Genomic DNA, 23,049 nt, shown 5'->3' with positions numbered 1-23,049 from the left:
CACTGATATATAATTACATTGTGATCAGACATGATATCCACACATCTTATATACAGTAACAGCTATTCATCTATTACTACTGATAACCAGCCTGTGTATCATGTGTGAGAGGTTGTCACAGCTCCGCCCCCTGTTACTGACATCCCTGATATATAATATAATTACACTGTGATCAGACATGAGATCCACACATCTTATATACAGTAACAGCTATTCATCTATTACTACTGACAACCAGCCTGTATATCATGTGTGAGAGGTTGTCACAGCCCCGCCCCCTGTTACTGACATCACTGATATATAATATAATTACACTGATCAGACATGAGATCCACACATCTTATATACAGTAACAGCTATTCATCTATTACTACTGACAACCAGCCTGTATATCATGTGTGAGAGGTTGTCACAGCCCCGCCCCCTGTTACTGATGACATCACTGATATATAATATAATTACACTGTGATCAGACATGAGATCCACACATCTTATATACAGTAACAGCTATTCATCTATTACTACTGACAACCTGCCTGTATATCATGTGTGAGAGGTTGTCACAGCCCCGCCCCCTGTTACTGATGACATCACTGATATATAATATAATTACACTGTGATCAGACATGAGATCCACACATCTTATATACAGTAACAGCTATTCATCTATTACTACTGACAACCAGCCTGTATATCATGTGTGAGAGGTTGTCACAGCTCCGCCCCGTTACTGACATCACTGATATATAATATAATTACATTGTGATCAGACATGAGGTCCACACATCTTATATACAGTAACAGCTATTCATCTATTACTACTGACAACCAGCCTGTATATATTGTGTGAGAGGTTGTCACAGACCCGCCCCCTGTTACTGACATCACTGATATATAATATAATTACATTGTGATCAGACATGAGATCCCCACATCTTATATACAGTAACAGCTATTCCTCTATTACTACTGACAACCAGCCTGTATATATTGTGTGAGAGGTTGTCACAGCCCCGCCCCCTGTTACTGACATCCCTGATATATAATATAATTACATTGTGATCAGACATGAGATCCACACATCTTATATACAGTAACAGCTATTCATCTATTACTACTGACAACCAGCCTGTATATCATGTGTGAGAGGTTGTCACAGCTCCGCCCCCTGTTACTGACATCACTGATATATAATATAATTACATTGTGATCAGACATGAGATCCACACATCTTATATACAGTAACAGCTATTCATCTATTACTACTGACAACCAGCCTGTATATCATGTGTGAGAGGTTGTCACAGCTCTGCCCCCTGTTACTGACATCACTGATATATAATATAATTACATTGTGATCAGACATGAGATCCACACATCTTATATACAGTAACAGCTATTCATCTATTACTACTGACAACCAGCCTGTATATCATGTGTGAGAGGTTGTCACAGCTCCGCCCCCTGTTACTGACATCACTGATATATAATATAATTACATTGTGATCAGACATGAGATCCACACATCTTATATACAGTAACAGCTATTCATCTATTACTACTGACAACCAGCCTGTATATCATGTGTGAGAGGTTGTCACAGCTCCGCCCCCTGTTACTGACATCACTGATATATAATATAATTACATTGTGATCAGACATGAGATCCACACATCTTATATACAGTAACAGCTATTCATCTATTACTACTGACAACCAGCCTGTATATCATGTGTGAGAGGTTGTCACAGCCCCGCCCCCTGTTACTGACATCACTGATATATAATATAATTACACTGTGATCAGACATGAGATCCACACATCTTATATACAGTAACAGCTATTCATCTATTACTACTGACAACCAGCCTGTATATCAAGTGTGAGGTTGTCACAGCCCCGCCCCCTGTTACTGACATCACTGATATATAATTACATTGTGATCAGACATGAGATCCACACATCTTATATACAGTCACAGCTATTCATCTATTACTACTGACAACCAGCCTGTATATCATGTGTGAGAGGTTGTCACAGCCCCGCCCCCTGTTACTGACATCACTGATATATAATTACATTGTGATCAGACATGAGATCCACACATCTTATATACAGTAACAGCTATTCATCTATTACTACTGATAACCAGCCTGTGTATCATGTGTGAGAGGTTGTCACAGCTCCGCCCCCTGTTACTGACATCCCTGATATATAATATAATTACACTGTGATCAGACATGAGATCCACACATCTTATATACAGTAACAGCTATTCATCTATTACTACTGACAACCAGCCTGTATATCATGTGTGAGAGGTTGTCACAGCCCCGCCCCCTGTTACTGACATCACTGATATATAATATAATTACACTGATCAGACATGAGATCCACACATCTTATATACAGTAACAGCTATTCATCTATTACTACTGACAACCAGCCTGTATATCATGTGTGAGAGGTTGTCACAGCCCCGCCCCCTGTTACTGATGACATCACTGATATATAATATAATTACACTGTGATCAGACATGAGATCCACACATCTTATATACAGTAACAGCTATTCATCTATTACTACTGACAACCTGCCTGTATATCATGTGTGAGAGGTTGTCACAGCCCCGCCCCCTGTTACTGATGACATCACTGATATATAATATAATTACACTGTGATCAGACATGAGATCCACACATCTTATATACAGTAACAGCTATTCATCTATTACTACTGACAACCAGCCTGTATATCATGTGTGAGAGGTTGTCACAGCTCCGCCCCGTTACTGACATCACTGATATATAATATAATTACATTGTGATCAGACATGAGATCCACACATCTTATATACAGTAACAGCTATTCATCTATTACTACTGACAACCAGCCTGTATATCATGTGTGAGAGGTTGTCACAGACCCGCCCCCTGTTACTGACATCACTGATATATAATATAATTACACTGTGATCAGACATGAGATCCACACATCTTATATACAGTCACAGCTATTCATCTATTACTACTGACAACCAGCCTGTATATCATGTGTGAGAGGTTGTCACAGCCCCGCCCCCTGTTACTGACATCACTGATATATAATATAATTACACTGTGATCAGACATGAGATCCACACATCTTATATACAGTAACAGCTATTCATCTATTACTACTGACAACCAGCCTGTATATCAAGTGTGAGGTTGTCACAGCCCCGCCCCCTGTTACTGACATCACTGATATATAATTACATTGTGATCAGACATGAGATCCACACATCTTATATACAGTCACAGCTATTCATCTATTACTACTGACAACCAGCCTGTATATCATGTGTGAGAGGTTGTCACAGCCCCGCCCCCTGTTACTGACATCACTGATATATAATTACATTGTGATCAGACATGAGATCCACACATCTTATATACAGTAACAGCTATTCATCTATTACTACTGATAACCAGCCTGTGTATCATGTGTGAGAGGTTGTCACAGCTCCGCCCCCTGTTACTGACATCCCTGATATATAATATAATTACACTGTGATCAGACATGAGATCCACACATCTTATATACAGTAACAGCTATTCATCTATTACTACTGACAACCTGCCTGTATATCATGTGTGAGAGGTTGTCACAGCCCCGCCCCCTGTTACTGATGACATCACTGATATATAATATAATTACACTGTGATCAGACATGAGATCCACACATCTTATATACAGTAACAGCTATTCATCTATTACTACTGACAACCAGCCTGTATATCATGTGTGAGAGGTTGTCACAGCTCCGCCCCGTTACTGACATCACTGATATATAATATAATTACATTGTGATCAGACATGAGGTCCACACATCTTATATACAGTAACAGCTATTCATCTATTACTACTGACAACCAGCCTGTATATATTGTGTGAGAGGTTGTCACAGACCCGCCCCCTGTTACTGACATCACTGATATATAATATAATTACATTGTGATCAGACATGAGATCCCCACATCTTATATACAGTAACAGCTATTCCTCTATTACTACTGACAACCAGCCTGTATATATTGTGTGAGAGGTTGTCACAGCCCCGCCCCCTGTTACTGACATCCCTGATATATAATATAATTACATTGTGATCAGACATGAGATCCACACATCTTATATACAGTAACAGCTATTCATCTATTACTACTGACAACCAGCCTGTATATCATGTGTGAGAGGTTGTCACAGCTCCGCCCCCTGTTACTGACATCACTGATATATAATATAATTACATTGTGATCAGACATGAGATCCACACATCTTATATACAGTCACAGCTATTCATCTATTACTACTGACAACCAGCCTGTATATCATGTGTGAGAGGTTGTCACAGCTCTGCCCCCTGTTACTGACATCACTGATATATAATATAATTACATTGTGATCAGACATGAGATCCACACATCTTATATACAGTAACAGCTATTCATCTATTACTACTGACAACCAGCCTGTATATCATGTGTGAGAGGTTGTCACAGCTCCGCCCCCTGTTACTGACATCACTGATATATAATATAATTACATTGTGATCAGACATGAGATCCACACATCTTATATACAGTAACAGCTATTCATCTATTACTACTGACAACCAGCCTGTATATCATGTGTGAGAGGTTGTCACAGCTCCGCCCCCTGTTACTGACATCACTGATATATAATATAATTACATTGTGATCAGACATGAGATCCACACATCTTATATACAGTAACAGCTATTCATCTATTACTACTGACAACCAGCCTGTATATCATGTGTGAGAGGTTGTCACAGCCCCGCCCCCTGTTACTGACATCACTGATATATAATATAATTACACTGTGATCAGACATGAGATCCACACATCTTATATACAGTAACAGCTATTCATCTATTACTACTGACAACCAGCCTGTATATCATGTGTGAGAGGTTGTCACAGCTCCGCCCCGTTACTGACATCACTGATATATAATATAATTACATTGTGATCAGACATGAGATCCACACATCTTATATACAGTAACAGCTATTCATCTATTACTACTGACAACCAGCCTGTATATCATGTGTGAGAGGTTGTCACAGACCCGCCCCCTGTTACTGACATCACTGATATATAATATAATTACACTGTGATCAGACATGAGATCCACACATCTTATATACAGTCACAGCTATTCATCTATTACTACTGACAACCAGCCTGTATATCATGTGTGAGAGGTTGTCACAGCCCCGCCCCCTGTTACTGACATCACTGATATATAATATAATTACACTGTGATCAGACATGAGATCCACACATCTTATATACAGTAACAGCTATTCATCTATTACTACTGACAACCAGCCTGTATATCATGTGTGAGAGGTTGTCACAGCTCCGCCCCCTGTTACTGACATCACTGATATCTAATATAATTACATGTGATCAGACATGAGATCCACACATTTTATATACAGTAACAGCTATTCATCTATTACTACTGACAACCAGCCTGTATATCCTGTGTGAGAGGTTGTCACAGCTCCGCCCCCTGTTACTGACATCCCTGATATATAATATAATTACATTGTGATCAGATATGAAATCCACGTTCATACATGAAATAACTGGGAGGTTGTCACAGCCCCGCCCCTGGAATCTTCACTAATTACACAGTGTTAGAGGACACATTATATTTTCCTGTCCTGAACGTTCACACAGAAGACACAATGACTGGAGACGTCTTATTTACAGAAAAGGTTTATTGATGACGTGTCTTTCTGATGAAGATCGGTAATAAAAGGCATCAGGTAGAAACAAGGGAAACAGATTCACTACAAAATATTGCATCGTACGTAAAAACTCACGACCCTGAAACCCAGAAATCTTTGGATAATTATTTATCGTGTATCAGTCCATCCGCTGGTGTAGGGGACATGTCAGAAAAGGTTCGAGGTGTCTGACACAGAGAGGAGGGGGATCCCTGCTTCACACCAACAGGAATAATAGCCAGATGACACAGTGTCTCCATCCACACACAAGGGGGCACTGCAGTCAGATTATGGTAGAAGAAAATAAAAGAGAACTCCAACCTAGATAAAACAGTAGTAGCGGGGTGTCCAGCAATCTCCTTCAGAAATTCTGGAATATTTTGGGACTCTGAGGTTATAATAATTAATATAAGGTAAAAACTCCACTAACAAGTTGTGTGGAGTTCTCCTTAAAGAGCTTCTAGAAGGTTGATGACATCCCTGGACACAGAGCGTAATATGTGACTGCAGAGTGTGGGCAGCAGGGGCTCCGTGGACTACAACCTGTCACACCACTGCAGTGAATGGCGTCCATGACTGCCAAGAGGATCGGGGGTGTCCTTACAGTTACCCTAACTGTGACCGCAGTTAAAGAGTTTGTCCAGAAATTTGACTTGTCTGCTTTCTTCCTAAAACAGCGCCACACCTGTCCACAGGTTGCATGGGGTATTGCAGCTCAGTCTCACTCTCTAAAATGGAGCAGAGGTGCAATAACAGACACAGCCCATGGACAGGTGTGGCGCTGTTTCTGGAAGAGAGCAGCCAGGACTGCTGATATGATATCAGGTAATACCAGGACTCCTATTAATGGAGAATATACCCCCCCCCCCCCCCGCATATAATGTATACAGAGTAATATTGTGCTTCCATAGGTGGTTGTTGTGTTATCGGGACGTGACCGGGACCTGCAGATCTGCCCCCACTAGGAGAGGGATGGGGTAATAAGGCAGAAAGCTTGTGCTTTCCTGTGATATACAAACAGTCCAGGAGACCAGACACCAATATAGTCATGTAATACACCCAGCTGCCACGGGATGGCGCTGTTACTCTACACAGAACACACACAAGGTCTCTACCACACACACTGTCACCTTTGGTCCAATAATCTAGTTATAGAATGAATGCACATTGCTTGTACTGTCGTCTACGGCTACTCACTGACACCAGCACTGAGCTCTGCAGAGACAATCAGAGCACGAGGGGTTAATAGATCCAAGCCTGCGGTCACCCCCACGGTTTACTAGACCCTTACGTATGTGACGCTGACAACCGCTGCCGGCTGACCAGCACATTGTCCTTCTGCTCCACGTCCATCGTGGCTGCCGGGTGGCGCTTCTCTTCTAGACGTCCAGCACATGGTTGAGGTAGGAGATGTAGCAGATTGCAAGCCGCAGGATCTCAATTTTGGACAGTTTCTTGTCGGGTGGCAGGGTGGGCAGGAGTCGGCGGAGCTCAGCGAATGCCACGTTAAAGGCTTCCACGCGGATGCGCTCTCGGGTCGCATGCGCCGAACGATACTTTGCCGTGGCTCGTCTTCTCCTCCTCTTCTCCTCGCGGCTTAATTGAGGAGGAAGACATGGAGACCCCCGATCTGCTCCCTCCGCTTCAGACACGCTGCCCCCCTTCGCCTCGCTGACCGCCGAGTCCGACTCTGACTGTGCTGACGGTTGGTCTGAATCGATCTGCTCTGGACTGAGCATCATCTTGACTGCTCGCTGCACCTGGAACCAAGCAAGGTGACAGGAAAAAGACAAGGAACCCGGTTATTACAGATTACAATGTGGAGCCCCCTCTGTAAATATACCTCCCCGGGGTCTCCTAACCATGTAACTACCCCTATCGCTGAGGAGACTACAAAGATGGGGCTCCTCACCCCCCAATATGGCCACTACTCTGGGAACTCAGGGTGTACAGGAGACAATGGCGCCATCGAGGAGACCAGACGGAGACAATGACTTCTACTTCTATATCCGTCCTGTCATACGTCCTACTGGAATAGAAGAACACGTCCAGCTCTGTGATTATACTGAAGCTCATGGGACCTGATGTAAAACCTGTACCCCTCCTCCATCATATGCCATCCTCGTCGGGCCCCGTCAGGCCCAGGGTCCATGTGCAACCTTCTGCACCCACTATAGCTAATGCATTGACCAGGCTGACCGTCAGTAACTAATGATCACTAGTACACATAACATCTATGGACCTCAAAGATGACACCTCAACCCCTTAACGACCGCCCACTGTCTTAACGGCAGGCAGTGCAGGTACCCAGTCTACAGCTCTGTCTTTTGGCGTCGCTGTAGCAGGGGGGGGGGTGTTAGCGGTGCCCAGATGAAGTCTGCTCTAAGAACCATCTTTAAGTATCCGCTCCGGTTCACAGAGCAGCCATCACGACCGGCCGATTTGTTCTGGACATCTTGTGATCCCTGTGACAGCCAATCACAGCGATCACATGAAGCTGCTGTATACAGAGCTGGCAGGGAGTGTACATGACAGCTCCTGCTCTAAGAACAAGCGGCTGCTTCCAGCTCCGAGTTAAGAGCTGTAATCAGGAGGATTGGTTCCTGATCACTAAGAGAGCCAATCACAGCGATCACCACATTAAAAGTGAAAGGACGTATCAGTTTCACATCACTCTGGTCGAGCTGTGGAGAGAATCAGATACAATGTGTCGATGTCCCCTCACAAAATCACTTGTGTCCCTCACACACTGTTACAGAGAAACTGTTTTTCACTATTTGATAGTATATATGAGGTTACATAGGTTGAAAAAAGACACCGGTCCATCAAGTTCAGCCTTTCTCAATCCATTACACACAAATATATATATACCCTGTATGATCCTTCTGTAAACTCTATTCCGGTGAGGGTTCGCTGTTAGGCGGCGCAGGGTGCCGGTCTGGGGTTCAGGCTTTGTGTTAGGCGCAGGGTGCGGGTCTGGGCTGGGGTTCAGGCTTTGTGTTAGGTGCAGGGTGCGGGTCTGGGGTTCAGGCTTTGTGTTAGGCGCAGGGTGCGGGTCTGGGCTGGGGTTCGCTGTTAGGCGGCGCAGGGTGCGGGTCTGGGCTGGGGTTCAGGCTTTGTGTTAGGTGCAGGGTGCGGGTCTGGGGTTCGCTGTTAGGCGGCGCAGGCTGCGGGTCTGGCCTGGGGTTCAGGCTTTATGTTAGGTGCAGGGTGCCGGTCTGGGGTTCAGGCTTTGTGTTAGGCGCAGGGTGCGGGTCTGGGCTGGGGTTCGCTGTTAGGCGGCGCAGGGTGCGGGTCTGGGCTGGGGTTCAGGCTTTGTGTTAGGTGCAGGGTGCGGGTCTGGGGTTCGCTGTTAGGCGGCGCAGGCTGCGGGTCTGGCCTGGGGTTCAGGCTTTATGTTAGGTGCAGGGTGCCGGTCTGGGGTTCAGGCTTTGTGTTAGGCGCAGGGTGCGGGTCTGGGCTGGGGTTCAGGCTTTGTGTTAGGTGCAGGGTGCGGGTCTGGGGTTCAGGCTTTGTGTTAGGTGCAGGGTGCGGGTCTGGGCTGGGGTTCGCTGTTAGGCGGCGCAGGCTGCGGGTCTGGCCTGGGGTTCAGGCTTTGTGTTAGGTGCAGGGTGCGGGTCTGGGGTTCAGGCTTTGTGTTAGGCGCAGGGTTCGGGTCTGGGCTGGGGTTCGCTGTTAGGCGGCGCAGGGTGCGGGTCTGGCCTGGGGTTCAGGCTTTGTGTTAGGTGCAGGGTGCGGGTCTGGGCTGAGGTACGCTGTTAGGCGGCGCAGGCTGCGGGTCTGGGGTTCAGGCTTTGTGTTAGGTGCAGGGTGCGGGTCTGGGCTGAGGTACGCTGTTAGGCGGCGCAGGGTGCGGGTCTGGGGTTCAGGCTTTGTGTTAGGTGCAGGGTGCGGGTCTGGCCTGGGGTTCAGGCTTTGTGTTAGGCGTAGGGTTAAAGTTTGATATTTGCTAGTTACGTGTCCTGCTCGTGGTTTACACGGCGCAGTCCTCATTGTGGCGGAAGCCTTCCTACGCTATGTTTAGACACTGACGCAGCATCTGAAGTTGACCTTTTACTTGAAGGCATCAGTGAAAGTGTCGCCTGCAGTGATTGGAGTGAAATGAGACCCGGCACCCGTGATATGGGAGACGGCGCAGTTGTCACAACATCAGTGCAGAGTGCAGCCCCTGAAATTGTACGACCCCCTAACAGATTTATCGCGGGTACCCAACAAGGTCATTTCCTCCCACCATAAATGACTCCATTGCTACTCCTGGCATAAATCACAATGCCAGGAATATTTCACCACTTTTAAGCTGTAGAACACGTTGTGCAGGAAACGTATTTGTCTACCAGACGTTACATTATAAAACCTTCGTCTCCTTATGTCAGGTTGTGGAATCCCACAAATGAAATAGAAATGAAAACTTTTCTGGGCCTCACCCTCAATATGGGGATCACCCTCTATTCAGACTTATTGGGCATCGAGTCCCGTACATGTCACCCCATTTTTTCTGGCTTTATATCCCGCAGCAAGTATGAGGAGATGTCTCCACTTTAGTGACAAGCTGCAGGCCCCCCTTCCGTGACCGGTTGTATAAATTAAGACCTTTGCTAAATTTCCTAAATTCTTCATTTTTGGGAGCGTCCACCCCTGAACAAAATGTATCGGTGAATGAGTCACTAATGAACTTCAAAGGCGTCTCTCAGTCCAATTCATACCCTCAAAAAAACACAAAGTGCGGTGTACAATGATATAATATGATGTGAAAGAACTACGGGCTACACGTGATAACGATCTATGAGGGTAAAGACCATGAACGTCATCCCCACAGGGTGCCCTCCTAATCTTAGTGCCACTGGCAAGATCGTGAGGGATTTAAGGGCCCTTTACTACACAAGGAGCACCGTTTATAGACGGACAGCTTTTACACCAGTGCGCCATTGTTTAGTGCCCTGCATGGAGCCCGCACCGGAGCCTGTGGCACAATACGCAGGAATCAGGAAGAGTTTCCCACAGCAACTCGTGTAAACCAACCGCAGGGACGTCTATATGATCAGTACGATCCATTCAAGTGTAGCAGACGCGTCAGAGGACGTGGCACATAGAAGCCTGTGGTCCGTCACTTACAATAAATTCATTGGGGGGGTAAATTTGGGCGACCAGATGTTACAACCTTCTCTGGTTAAGAGAAAATCAGAGGATGGTATAAACGTGGCGATCACCCTCTTCCGGGCAGCGATGCACAATGGATATGTCCTGTACAGAACACCAGGGGGCAGCGAGCAGCATTCATCGAACTTCGGAGGGTGATTGAAGATTTCCTATTTCAATCAGTAGTCCATGAGTCAGGAGACGTACGCCGACTACCCCATCCCTTCAAAACTGAATCAAAAATACCCCCAAAAAAGGTGCCGCATCTGCAGCAAACAAGAACGGAGAAGATATTACTGCTGGTCCTTCCAGCCCCGGTCTCTACGTCCGGGTCCTGAGACTGGTCCCATCTCTTTCCTGAATTACAAGTTAAGAAGTGTGAAATGATTTATTTGGGTGTAATGGTGGGGGGGGGTAGGGAAACGGACAAGTGAGCCCTAATCTACCCGCCACTCTGTCCCTGCCTACTTGCAACGACCCGCCCTAGACGACGGGGTACAACTGGGCGGCGGTCCCTGCGCTCAGTAAGTGCATGACAAACACGACAAACAAACAAGGGAACACAAGCAAGGGAAATGGGCAGTTGCTCGCGGAAACACCGTGAGCAACAGAGTAGTGAACGAGCCGAGTCAAGCCAGGAGAGTGCGAGGTACAAAGCGAAAAGCAGAAGAGTAGTCGGTAAGCCGGGGTCTGTATGGAGCAGGATCAAAAAGTAGCAGGAGCTGTAGCTGGGCCAGGAAACCTCAAGGAAAGAATTCACAAGCACAGATGGACAGGAAGAGCAGGCTTAAATAGACCGAGGGCGGGAGCTAGCTGAGTCTGGCCAGGTTGCGATAGGCTCTCCCACTCCTAAGCCTGCCAGCCTGAGTGGAGGAAGCTGGTGTCTGTCTCAGGGATGTACACTCAGGTGTTGACTGATTAATTCTGGGAGTTAACCCTGAAGCAGTGCCTGGCAGATCCTTTACAGTACCCCCCCTTTTATGAGGGGCCACCGGACCCTTTCTAAGTGGACCTGGCTTACTGGGGAAACGCAGGTGGAACCTCCTGACCAATACCCCAGCGTGAACATCCCGGGCGGGTACCCAAGTCCTCTCCTCGGGCCCGTATCCTCTCCAATGGACCAGGTACTGGAGGGAGCCTTGGACCATCTTGCTGTCCACGATCCTGGCCACCTCAAATTCCACCCCCTCAGGGGTGAGGACGGGAACAGGAGGTTTCCTCGAGGGGGCCAAGGACGGGGAGCAGCGTTTCAGGAGGGAGGCATGAAACACGTTGTGTATACGAAAAGACGGGGGTAACTCCAGCCGGAAAGAGACAGGACTGAGGACCTCAATGACCTTATACGGCCCAATAAACCGGGGAGCAAACTTTTTGGACGGAACCTTGAGACGCAAGTTCCTGGATGACAACCACACCAGATCCCCGACCACAAACAGGGGGTTAGCAGAACGTCTTCTATCGGCCTGAGCCTTCTGTATGCTCTGGGACGCCTCTAGGTTCTTCTGAACCTGGGCCCAGACTGTGCACAGATCCCGATGAACGACCTCCACCTCGGGATTGTTGGAACAACCAGGTGAAACGGAGGAGAACCGTGGATTAAACCCAAAATTACAGAAAAAGGGAGAGACCCCTGACGAGTTACTGACCCGGTTATTAAGGGAAAATTCGGCGAGGGGAATGAAAGAAACCCAATCAAATTGACAGTCAGAGACAAAACATCTTAAGTATTGTTCTAGAGACTGATTAGTCCTCTCCGTTTGGCCATTGGTTTCAGGATGGAAGGCAGAGGAGAAGGATAGATCAATCCCCAACTTATTACAGAAGGCTCTCCAAAACAATGAAACAAATTGTACCCCTCTGTCAGAAACAATATTGACGGGGACCCCATGGAGACGCAGGATGTGTTTGATAAACAAGGTAGCCAACGTCTTGGCGTTGGGTAGTTTCTTGAGGGGCACAAAGTGGCACATTTTACTGAAGCGGTCTACCACCACCCACACCACCGACTTGCCTTGGGATGGAGGCAAATCGGTGATAAAATCCATGGAGATATGTGTCCACGGTCTCTGGGGAATGGGCAACGAACGCAGTAAGCCCGCTGGTCGGGACCTGGGAGTCTTGGACCTGGCACAAACCTCACAGGCGGCAACGTAGGCCTTAACGTCTTTAGGCAAACCAGGCCACCAATAATTTCTGGTAATGAGGTGTTTGGTACCCAGGATGCCTGGATGGCCAGATAGTGCGGAGTCGTGATTTTCCCTAAGTACCCTTAGCCGGAATTGCAGGGGAACAAACAGCTTGTTCTCAGGAAGGTTCCCAGGAGCTGAACCTTGATCAGCAGCAATTTCAGAGACTAAATCGGACTCGATAGAGGAAATGACTATACCTGGAGGCAAAATACAAACAGGATCTTCCTCCGAAGGAGGGCTGGCCATGAAGCTACGCGACAGTGCATCCGCCTTAATATTTTTAGACCCGGCCCTATAGGTAACCAAAAAATTGAATCTGGTAAAAAACAACGCCCATCGAGCTTGTCTCGGGTTTAGCCTCCGGGCAGATTCTAGGAAAACCAGATTCTTGTGGTCGGTAAGGACCGTTACCTGGTGCCTAGCCCCCTCCAGAAAGTGGCGCCACTCTTCAAATGCCCATTTAATGGCTAAAAGTTCGCGGTTGCCAATATCATAGTTACACTCCGTGGGCGAAAACTTCCTAGAAAAGTAAGCACAGGGGCGGAGATGGGTGAGGGAGCTGGTACCCTGGGACAAGACGGCCCCCACTCCCACCTCGGACGCGTCAACCTCCACAATAAATGGCTCCCTTTGGTTGGGCTGAACCAGCACGGGGGCCGAGATAAAGCACTTCTTGAGGGTCTCAAAAGCCTGGACGGCCTCAGGGGGCCAATGGAGGACATCAGCACCCTTGCGAGTGAGGTCCGTAAGAGGCTTAGCGACGACCGAGAAGTTAGCAATAAATCTCCTGTAATAGTTAGCGAACCCCAAAAAACACTGTAGCGCTTTCAGGGAGGCAGGTTGGACCCATTCAGCCACAGCCTGAACCTTGGCAGGGTCCATGCGGAATTCATGAGGAGTGAGGATTTGACCTAAAAATGGTATCTCCTGTACCCCAAATACACATTTTTCGATTTTGGCAAACAGTTTGTTTTCTCGAAGGACCTGGAGCACTTTCCTGACATGCTCTATGTGGGAGGACCAGTCCCTGGAAAACACCAATATGTCATCAAGGTACACTACAAGAAATATCCCCAGGTAATTTCTCAAAATCTCATTTATGAAGTTCTGGAAGACCGCAGGGGCATTGCACAACCCAAAGGGCATGACGAGGTATTCGAAATGGCCTTCGGGCGTGTTAAACGCAGTCTTCCACTCATCCCCCTCTTTGATGCGAATAAGGTTATACGCCCCCCGTAGATCCAATTTAGAGAACCATTGGGCCCCCTGAACCTGATTAAAGAGATCAGGAATCAAAGGAAGGGGATACTGGTTCCTTACCGTGACCTTATTCAGGCCACGGTAGTCAATGCATGGCCTAAGACCCCCATCCTTCTTCCCTACGAAGAAGAAGCCAGCACCTACCGGAGAAGAAGAGGGACGAATGTAACCCTTGGCCAGGGATTCCTGGATATACTCCCTCATGGCTTCACGTTCGGGACAAGAAAGGTTAAATATCCTACCCTTAGGAAGCTTAGCTCCTGGTACCAATTCGATAGCGCAATCGTATTCTCTATGAGGCGGTAATACTTCGGAGGCCTCTTTAGAGAAAACATCAGCGAAGTCCTGAACAAACTCGGGTAGCGTATTCACCTCCTTAGGGGGAGAAATAGAATTAACAGAAAAACATGACGTACAACATTCATTACCCCATTTGGTTAGCTCCCCAGTATTCCAGTCAAACGTAGGATTATGCAACTGCAACCAGGGAAGACCTAGAACCAAATCGTACGATAATCCCTGCATCAATAGTACAGAGCATTGCTCCAAATGCATGGAGCCAACAAGGAGTTCAAAAACAGGGGTATGCTGTGTAAAATAACCATTAGCAAGAGGAGTGGAGTCGATACCCACTACCGGAACAGGTTTAGGCAAATCAATCAGAGGCATAGCGAGAGACATAGCAAATTCCACAGACATGATATTAGTAGAGGACCCTGAATCCACGAAGGCACTGCCGGTAGCAGACCTACCACCAAACGAGACCTGAAAGGGAAGCAATATCTTAGTACGTTTCATATTTACGGGAAATACCTGTGCGCCCAAGTGACCTCCCCGATGATCACTTAGACGCGGGAGCTCTCTGGCAGCATTCTTACGCTTGGGACAGTTGTTTACTTGATGCTTGACATCCCCACAGTAGAAGCAGAGACCATTCTTCCTGCGGAATTCTCTACGTTGTTGAGGGGACACGGAGGTCCCGAGTTGCATAGGTATTTCTGAGTCTTTAGGGGAGAAACGAAGCAACGGGACTTCGGGAGGCATCATGGGGGAGTCGGAGGAAAAAACACATAAACGTTCACGTTGTCGTTCCCTGAGACGTCGGTCAAGTCGTACCACTAAAGCCATAACCTGGTCTAAGGAGTCAGAAGAGGGATAACTAACTAGCAGGTCTTTCAGGGCGTTCGACAGACCCAACCTAAACTGGCACCTTAAGGCAGGGTCATTCCACCGAGAAGCTACGCACCACTTCCGAAAGTCAGAGCAATACTCCTCAACAGGTCTCTTACCCTGACGTAAGGTCACCAGCTGACTCTCGGCAAAGGCAGTTCTGTCAGTCTCGTCATAAATAAGTCCGAGAGCAGAAAAGAAACAATCAACGGAGGAAAGTTCAGGGGCGCCAGGAGCCAAGGAGAAGGCCCACTCTTGGGGCCCTTCCTGGAGCCGGGACATAATTATACCCACCCGCTGGCTCTCAGAACCTGAGGAGTGAGGTTTTAAGCGAAAATAAAGCTTACAACTCTCCCGAAAGGAGAGAAAAGCCCTCCGGTCACCTGAGAACCGGTCGGGCAACTTGAGGTGGGGTTCAAGGGGTGCGGTGAGGGGAACTACCAAGGTAGCATCAGGCTGGTTGACCCTCTGAGCCAGGGCCTGGACCTGTAGGGAGAGACCCTGCATTTGCTGAGCCAGGGTTTCACGGGGTTCCATAATGGTGTCAGGGACCAGGGTAGACTAGGTATAGGGCTTGTGAATTAGTAATGGTGGGGGGGGGTAGGGAAACGGACAAGTGAGCCCTAATCTACCCGCCACTCTGTCCCTGCCTACTTGCAACGACCCGCCCTAGACGACGGGGTACAACTGGGCGGCGGTCCCTGCGCTCAGTAAGTGCATGACAAACACGACAAACAAACAAGGGAACACAAGCAAGGGAAATGGGCAGTTGCTCGCGGAAACACCGTGAGCAACAGAGTAGTGAACGAGCCGAGTCAAGCCAGGAGAGTGCGAGGTACAAAGCGAAAAGCAGAAGAGTAGTCGGTAAGCCGGGGTCTGTATGGAGCAGGATCAAAAAGTAGCAGGAGCTGTAGCTGGGCCAGGAAACCTCAAGGAAAGAATTCACAAGCACAGATGGACAGGAAGAGCAGGCTTAAATAGACCGAGGGCGGGAGCTAGCTGAGTCTGGCCAGGTTGCGATAGGCTCTCCCACTCCTAAGCCTGCCAGCCTGAGTGGAGGAAGCTGGTGTCTGTCTCAGGGATGTACACTCAGGTGTTGACTGATTAATTCTGGGAGTTAACCCTGAAGCAGTGCCTGGCAGATCCTTTACATTGGGATTGATTTTCTTTTTCTGCACACCTCTCTGTTCTTAGGGAAGCTTTGCGGTCTATTTAGGGGAGGCTGGAGGGTTCTTTCATGGATGTCTTTATTTTTTACTTTATTTTGGGGGGGGGGGGGGGAGTCTACTTTTCTAGATTGAGTCACTTTGGGATATACCAAAAAGTTAGAAAAAGCGGAACGGGGCTGAAATTCATTCAGGATAAAGTTGCGTCCTGACAGCCGTGTTTTTCTCTTCTCCTGCCATATAACGCTGTCGCTGACTGGCGGTGCCGCCTCATTTTTCTTTTATTTGGAGGATTTCTAATAATGGAGCTGTTCCTTATAAATACATTATGGGCTTTATTACATTTGTTTTTTTGCTGGATTACACCCGATAATTCTTCTAGAAATACTGACATCATTTTGGGGACTAGTGATTCTTTACGGTCCCTGTAGATGGTTTCGGAGGCTGTCCCTCTATATATTCTGCAGGTGATGGGTTCTTTAGTGCACCTCGCAGTTTCCCTGGGCAGGGGCCTGTCATGTAATAATGGTGCACTGCGTCGCCCCGTATACAGTGGTTGATGGAGTTGGAGGCGTTGTAGGACCGGTCACTATGAAGGAGAACGTCTCATCACAGCCCTATAGATCTTCTGTCATGTAATAATGGTGCACTGCGTCGCCCCGTATACAGTGGTTGATGGAGTTGGAGACGTTGTAGGACCGGTCACTATGAAGGAGAACGTCTCATCACAGCCCTATAGATCTTCTGTCATGTAATAATGGTGCACTGCGTCGCCCCGTATATAGTGGTTGATGGAGTTGGAGACGTTGTAGGACCGGTCACTATGAGGGAGAACGTCTCATCACAGCTCTATAGATCTTCTGTCATGTAATAATGGTGCACTGCGTCGCCCCGTATATAGTGGTTGATGGAGTTGGAGACGTTGTAGGACCGGTCACTATGAAGGAGAACGTCTCATCACAGCCCTATAGATCTTCTGTCATGTAATAATGGTGCACTGCGTCGCCCCGTATATAGTGGTTGATGGAGTTGGAGACGTTGTAGGACCGGTCACTATGAGGGAGAACGTCTCATCACAGCCCTATAGATCTTCTGTCATGTAATAATGGTGCACTGCGTCGCCCCCGTATATAGTGGTTGATGGAGTTGGAGACGTTGTAGGACCGGTCACTATGAGGGAGAACGTCTCATCACAGCCCTATAGATCTTCTGTCATGTAATAATGGTGCACTGCGTCGCCCCGTATATAGTGGTTGATGGAGTTGGAGACGTTGTAGGACCGGTCACTATGAAGGAGAACGTCTCATCACAGCCCTATAGATCTTCTGTCATGTAATAATGGTGCACTGCGTCGCCCCGTATATAGTGGTTGATGGAGTTGGAGACGTTGTAGGACCGGTCACTATGAGGGAGAACGTCTCATCACAGCTCTATAGATCTTCTGTCATGTAATAATGGTGCACTGCGTCGCCCCGTATATAGTGGTTGATGGAGTTGGAGACGTTGTAGGACCGGTCACTATGAGGGAGAACGTCTCATCACAGCTCTATAGATCTTCTGTCATCCTGGAGACATCCTCCACTTTTCCAGCTGGAGACATTTGCCCTCTTTTTTTGGAGATATTGCCTTTTTCCCTCCCTCACAGCTTATTTTTCCTACTGTAATTTACTATATATCTGAGTGGGTCGCTGTTTATAATGGCTACGGACTGACACAATCGCAGGACAGCTGCTTTGTTAGCACGACAGTCACACACACAGTTAGGGACAAGTCCTTCTCAAACTAGAAAAGTAGACCCCTCCTTCCCAAAAATAAGTAATAAAAACATGAAATCCGCCGCAGAGCTCTCGTGTTTGCACCCAATGATGAGTATGCCGCATGTTTCTACACTAAGGCATACGGTAGTCGTACATTTAAGGGGTCCTTCACCAGCTTCATGTCCGTGTATGAAAAAATATGTCCTAAAAATGAACTATTTGAGGAAAAATAATAAATATCTATATATTTTTTATACCTTATCTCCATTATTTCCTGCTATAAAAACTTTACAGTGAACAATCCCACTACACTCTGAGATGAATACCTTATGGGGTCTACTTTTCAAAATGGGGTGATTTTTGGGGGTTTCTATCGTTCTGGCAGCACAATACCTTTACAAATGTGCAATGGGCCCTGAAACATTTACAAGCAAAATTTGTGCCCTGAAAGCCACCGGGTGCTCCCTCCCTTTTGTGCCCCGCCGTGTGTCCAGGCAAAAACCTAGGGCACTTTTGAACACAGGAGCAACAGGGTGATACGTTTTGGGTGGTGTGTCTTCATTCTCATGTTCGCTTTACAAAGAAATCGGTCTTTAAAATGACACATTTGTGAAAAAAAGTGATGAGTATTTTGACTGTGGGGTCAAAATATTCACCACACCCCTAGAGAAACACACACAGCATAAACACTGTCAAACGATGCCATCAATTTCACAAAACTCCTAAAGTCTATGGGGGGAACTTTTCTGGTGTAGAGTACACTTTATTCGTTGCAGTGCTCGCATTGCGGTGTGAGGAAGGAGTCCTCAATATTGTCACGATTGGTAGTGGGTATGTGGACCCACTACGCCACTCCGCCGTAGCAGAGTGGTAGCGGGCCAAACAACAGTCCATGCAAAAGTCCTATCACAAGAGTACCTGTAAGGCTGGGTTCACACACCCTATTTACGGACATAATTTGGGCGTTTTAACCTCGAATTACGTCCGAAAATACGGCTCCAATGCGCCGGCAAACATCTGCCCATTCATTTGAATGGGCTTTACGATGTTCTGTGCCGACGGTCATTTTTTTTACGCGCCGCTGTCAAAAGACGGCGCATAAAAAAGACGCTTGCGTCAAAGAAGTGCCTGTCACTTCTTGAGACGTAATTGGAGCCGTTTTCCATTGGCACCATAGAAAAACAGCTCCAATTACGTCCGTAATGGACGCAGCGAAAGACGCCGGCAACATGCCATTACGTCTGAAATTCAGGAGCTGTTTTCTCCTGGAAACAGCTCCGTGATTTCAGCCGTAATGGACACTGCCGTGTGAACATACCCTATGAGTCCAGACAGACATGAGGTGTCGCAGACACTTTGGCACAGATGATTCGTGGCACAGATGATGCTTGGCGTGGCAGATGACAAAGGACGTGGCAGATGACACCGGATGTGGCAGATGACTCTGAATGTGGTGGATGGAACAACACGACTCCAATGCTAAACCTCAGCTCAGGAACAAACACAGTTACAGGATATGGGAAGCAGGATACGGGAACACTGGGAACAGGATACAACTAAGGGACCATTTGCAGTACGAACATGGATAGACAACAACAATGCTCAGGCAAGGAGGAGAAGGGCAAAGTCCTTTAAGTAGTCCAGGGTGATCTGGGGATTGGGTAGGGAACACAATATTGGTGCGCGCGCTGGCCCTTTAATGCTGGGGATGAGCAGAAACAGTGAGCAGCGCCTGGCGCCTGTAGGTTCCTTGTGTTGTGCGGTCGCGACTGCCGGTAAATATGATGTGATAGCGGTCGGCAACCGTGGGCACGACAGTACCCCCCCCCCTTACGCCCCCTCTTCTAAGATCCGGAGCATAGGAGGAACTTTTTGATGAGTGTTGGGCCATTGATGTTCTCCTCTGGCTCTGGGGACCTCTCCTCAGGGCTAAACCCTTTCCAGTCCACCAGATAGAAAGTCTTTCCTCCTACCCTCTTGTGGTCCAGAATCTCCTGCACCTCAAAGATGACAGAAAAACCGCTGAGAGCAACTGCAGAACGAGGAGATTTACTTTAGCTGTTCAGAACCACAGGCTTCAGGAAGGACACATGAAATGAGTTGGGGATTCTGAGGGTAGAAAGTAGCCGAAACAAGGTTTATTTGTTGCAGGACTTCGAAAGGTCCGAGGGAGCAAACTTGTGAGAAGGAGTCTTGAAATGGATGTTTCTAGAGGATAGCCAGACCTTGACTCCGGGCGAAAACTGAGGAGGAACTCTTCTCTTTCTATCCATATATCTCTTCATGCGATCAACTGCCAGTAGAATCACGGACTTGGTGTGCTGCCAAATAGGAAGGTCCCAAATGGAGAATTGGCTGCTGGTACTTGGGTCGTGGCTGGCACAAGAAGAGGAACTCGTGGATGCTGATTGTATACAATGTAGAATGGAGAAGAAGCAGTAGACTCACATCTTTGGTTATTATAACAGAACTCTGCCCAAGGCAGAAGCTGTACCCAATTGTCATGTTGGGCAGAAACAAAATGATGAAAATAATTCTCCAATATTTGATTAATCCTCTCCACTTGGCCATGGACTGAGGGTGATAGGCAGAAGAGAAATCCAACTTTACATCGAGGGCTCTCCAGAACTTGGACGTGAACTGTACACCCCGGTCAGACACAATATGTATGGGTAGGCCGTGCAGACTAAAGATGTGCTATATGAACAGATTTGCCGGATGAGGAGCAGAAGGAAGACCAGTTAAAGGGATGAAATATGCCATTTTAGAGAAACGGTCCACCACTACCCAGACAGTAGTATATCCAGCTGCAGGAGGAAGGTCGATATTAAAGTCCACTGCGATATGTTGCCATGGGGCATCAGGCACTGGCAGGGGTTGGAGCAGACCAGCAGGTCTGGAATGAGTAGGCTTATTCGAGGAACAAAATAAAAGTATTATACCGCTCTAACAGTTTAAGGGCTCCCTACCTAGAAGAAAAGTCAGTAAACGTTCTTTCCCCAGCACATATGCAGATAGGAAATTCATAAAGTCCCAAAAAGGTTTCACTATTGCTCCTGAGACCTGTAGTTCTACGAGGGCTTCTTCAGATCTTCCAAGCTTCTGCCACTGCACGCAGTAACAGCAGGTAACGGATTTAAATGGTTCTAAGATTGAGAAAAGAAACACATAGTGCAACACCGTTTGTATAACTCATCACAATGCAAATTGTATTCCCATACTCACAAGGAAAAAAGTTTCAAACATGTAATAATATGTATAAAAGCGGCACGCCCAAAAAATCCATCCCGACCCTGGGTTTCACCCTTCCGTCTTCTTCCTGGGCTTGTAAGCCGTGTACCAAGAGTACACCGTTAAATAGCTGCCGACTCCCAATGCCGTACTTCACATTACAAATTTAGTTTATCTAAGGGCCGGTTCACATCATTGCTCGCTTTCCGTTCCGGGGTTCTGTCTGAGGTTTTCGTCGTGGAACCCCGCAACGGAAAGTCAAACGGAGACCACAGCTTCCGTTTGCATCACCATTGATATCAATGGTGACGGAAACACTGCTAATGACTTCCGTTTGTCACCGTTCCGGCAGGTTTCCATTTTTCCGACGGAATCAATAGCACAGTCGACTTTACAGGCCCTAACAGCCTTTCGACTCATTATACACACATAAAATATTTCATTGTTGTACAAAAATAAAAAACAGAATACATCGGTAACATGTTGCGTCTTTGACATGTATTGGTTGGATACATTATAAGTTATGTCCATACTAATTTATATGATTCTCAGATTTACCAACATTTATTTTGTCTACTTATAATATTTACCACCGTTAGTTTAAAAATGATTAACACACTGTCATAAGTTTGTTGTTCTGACACGAACACTACTCCACCAACCAGAGTGTCATGTCTATATTAACCCTGATACACCTATTCGAGGCACAGTCTGTACAAGAGGAAAAAGAGTCCACAACATCCTTTGGCAGCGTTGGCGAGCAATAAAGGATGGCGAGCAATAAAGTCCCGTGTCTTACGGACACCAGAGTGGCCAGCCAGCTTGGAACAGTGTCCCCAGAAGAATCTTTTTCCTGTCTGCAGGACAAACAAAAGTCTTCCCTGGGGGAATGTCTCTAATCAGTAGAGGATTTATGGCAATCATCCTGGAAGGATCTATATAATATTGGGGAGTGTCTTCAGGGAGTAGTTGCGCTCTGCAGGAGAGAATAGTTTTGAATAGTAACCACAAACCACTGCCTTACCATTGGCGTTTCTCTGAAATAAAGGTGCTTCCGCACCAACAGAAGAAGCATCAACCTCTAGAGAGAAATGTTGAGATATGTCAGGATGGTGAAGAACTGAGGCTGAAGTGAAAGCACTCCTGAGACTGGAAAATTATGACTTTGCCTCCAGAGTCCATACTTTGGCGTTCACCCCCTTCTTAGCACAGGTTGGAGCAGTCAGAGACGAGAAGTTTGGGATAAACTGCCGATAAAAATGTGTGAATCCCAGAAATCGCTGTATAGCCCGAAGGCCCAAAGGACGTGGCCACTCCAAGACGGACTTCACCTATT

General features: G+C 47.0%; 1 protein-coding gene across 4 annotated transcripts in view; it reads right to left on the bottom strand.

Moving 5' to 3' along the window:
- LOC142743723 (helix-loop-helix protein 2-like) overlaps positions 1-23,049 on the bottom strand; it is a 202,952-nt gene that overhangs the window by 121,790 nt on the left and 58,113 nt on the right. For 2 of the 4 annotated variants that reach the window (XM_075854747.1, XM_075854748.1), the window contains one exon: positions 6,422-7,564. The exons of the other annotated variants lie outside the window; for them this stretch is intronic. In XM_075854747.1, the coding sequence (XP_075710862.1) occupies positions 7,184-7,564 (381 nt within the window). In that variant the 3' untranslated portion in view covers positions 6,422-7,183. Of the gene's footprint in view, positions 1-6,421; positions 7,565-23,049 lie in introns of those variants that run through there. 4 annotated transcript variants of the gene reach the window in all.

Source organism: Rhinoderma darwinii, chromosome 2 (assembly GCF_050947455.1).
Source record: "Rhinoderma darwinii isolate aRhiDar2 chromosome 2, aRhiDar2.hap1, whole genome shotgun sequence".
Classification (NCBI taxonomy): domain Eukaryota; kingdom Metazoa; phylum Chordata; class Amphibia; order Anura; family Rhinodermatidae; genus Rhinoderma; species Rhinoderma darwinii.
Note: the sequence above shows the minus strand (reverse complement) of the source record. Positions and strands in the feature narration are given on the sequence as shown.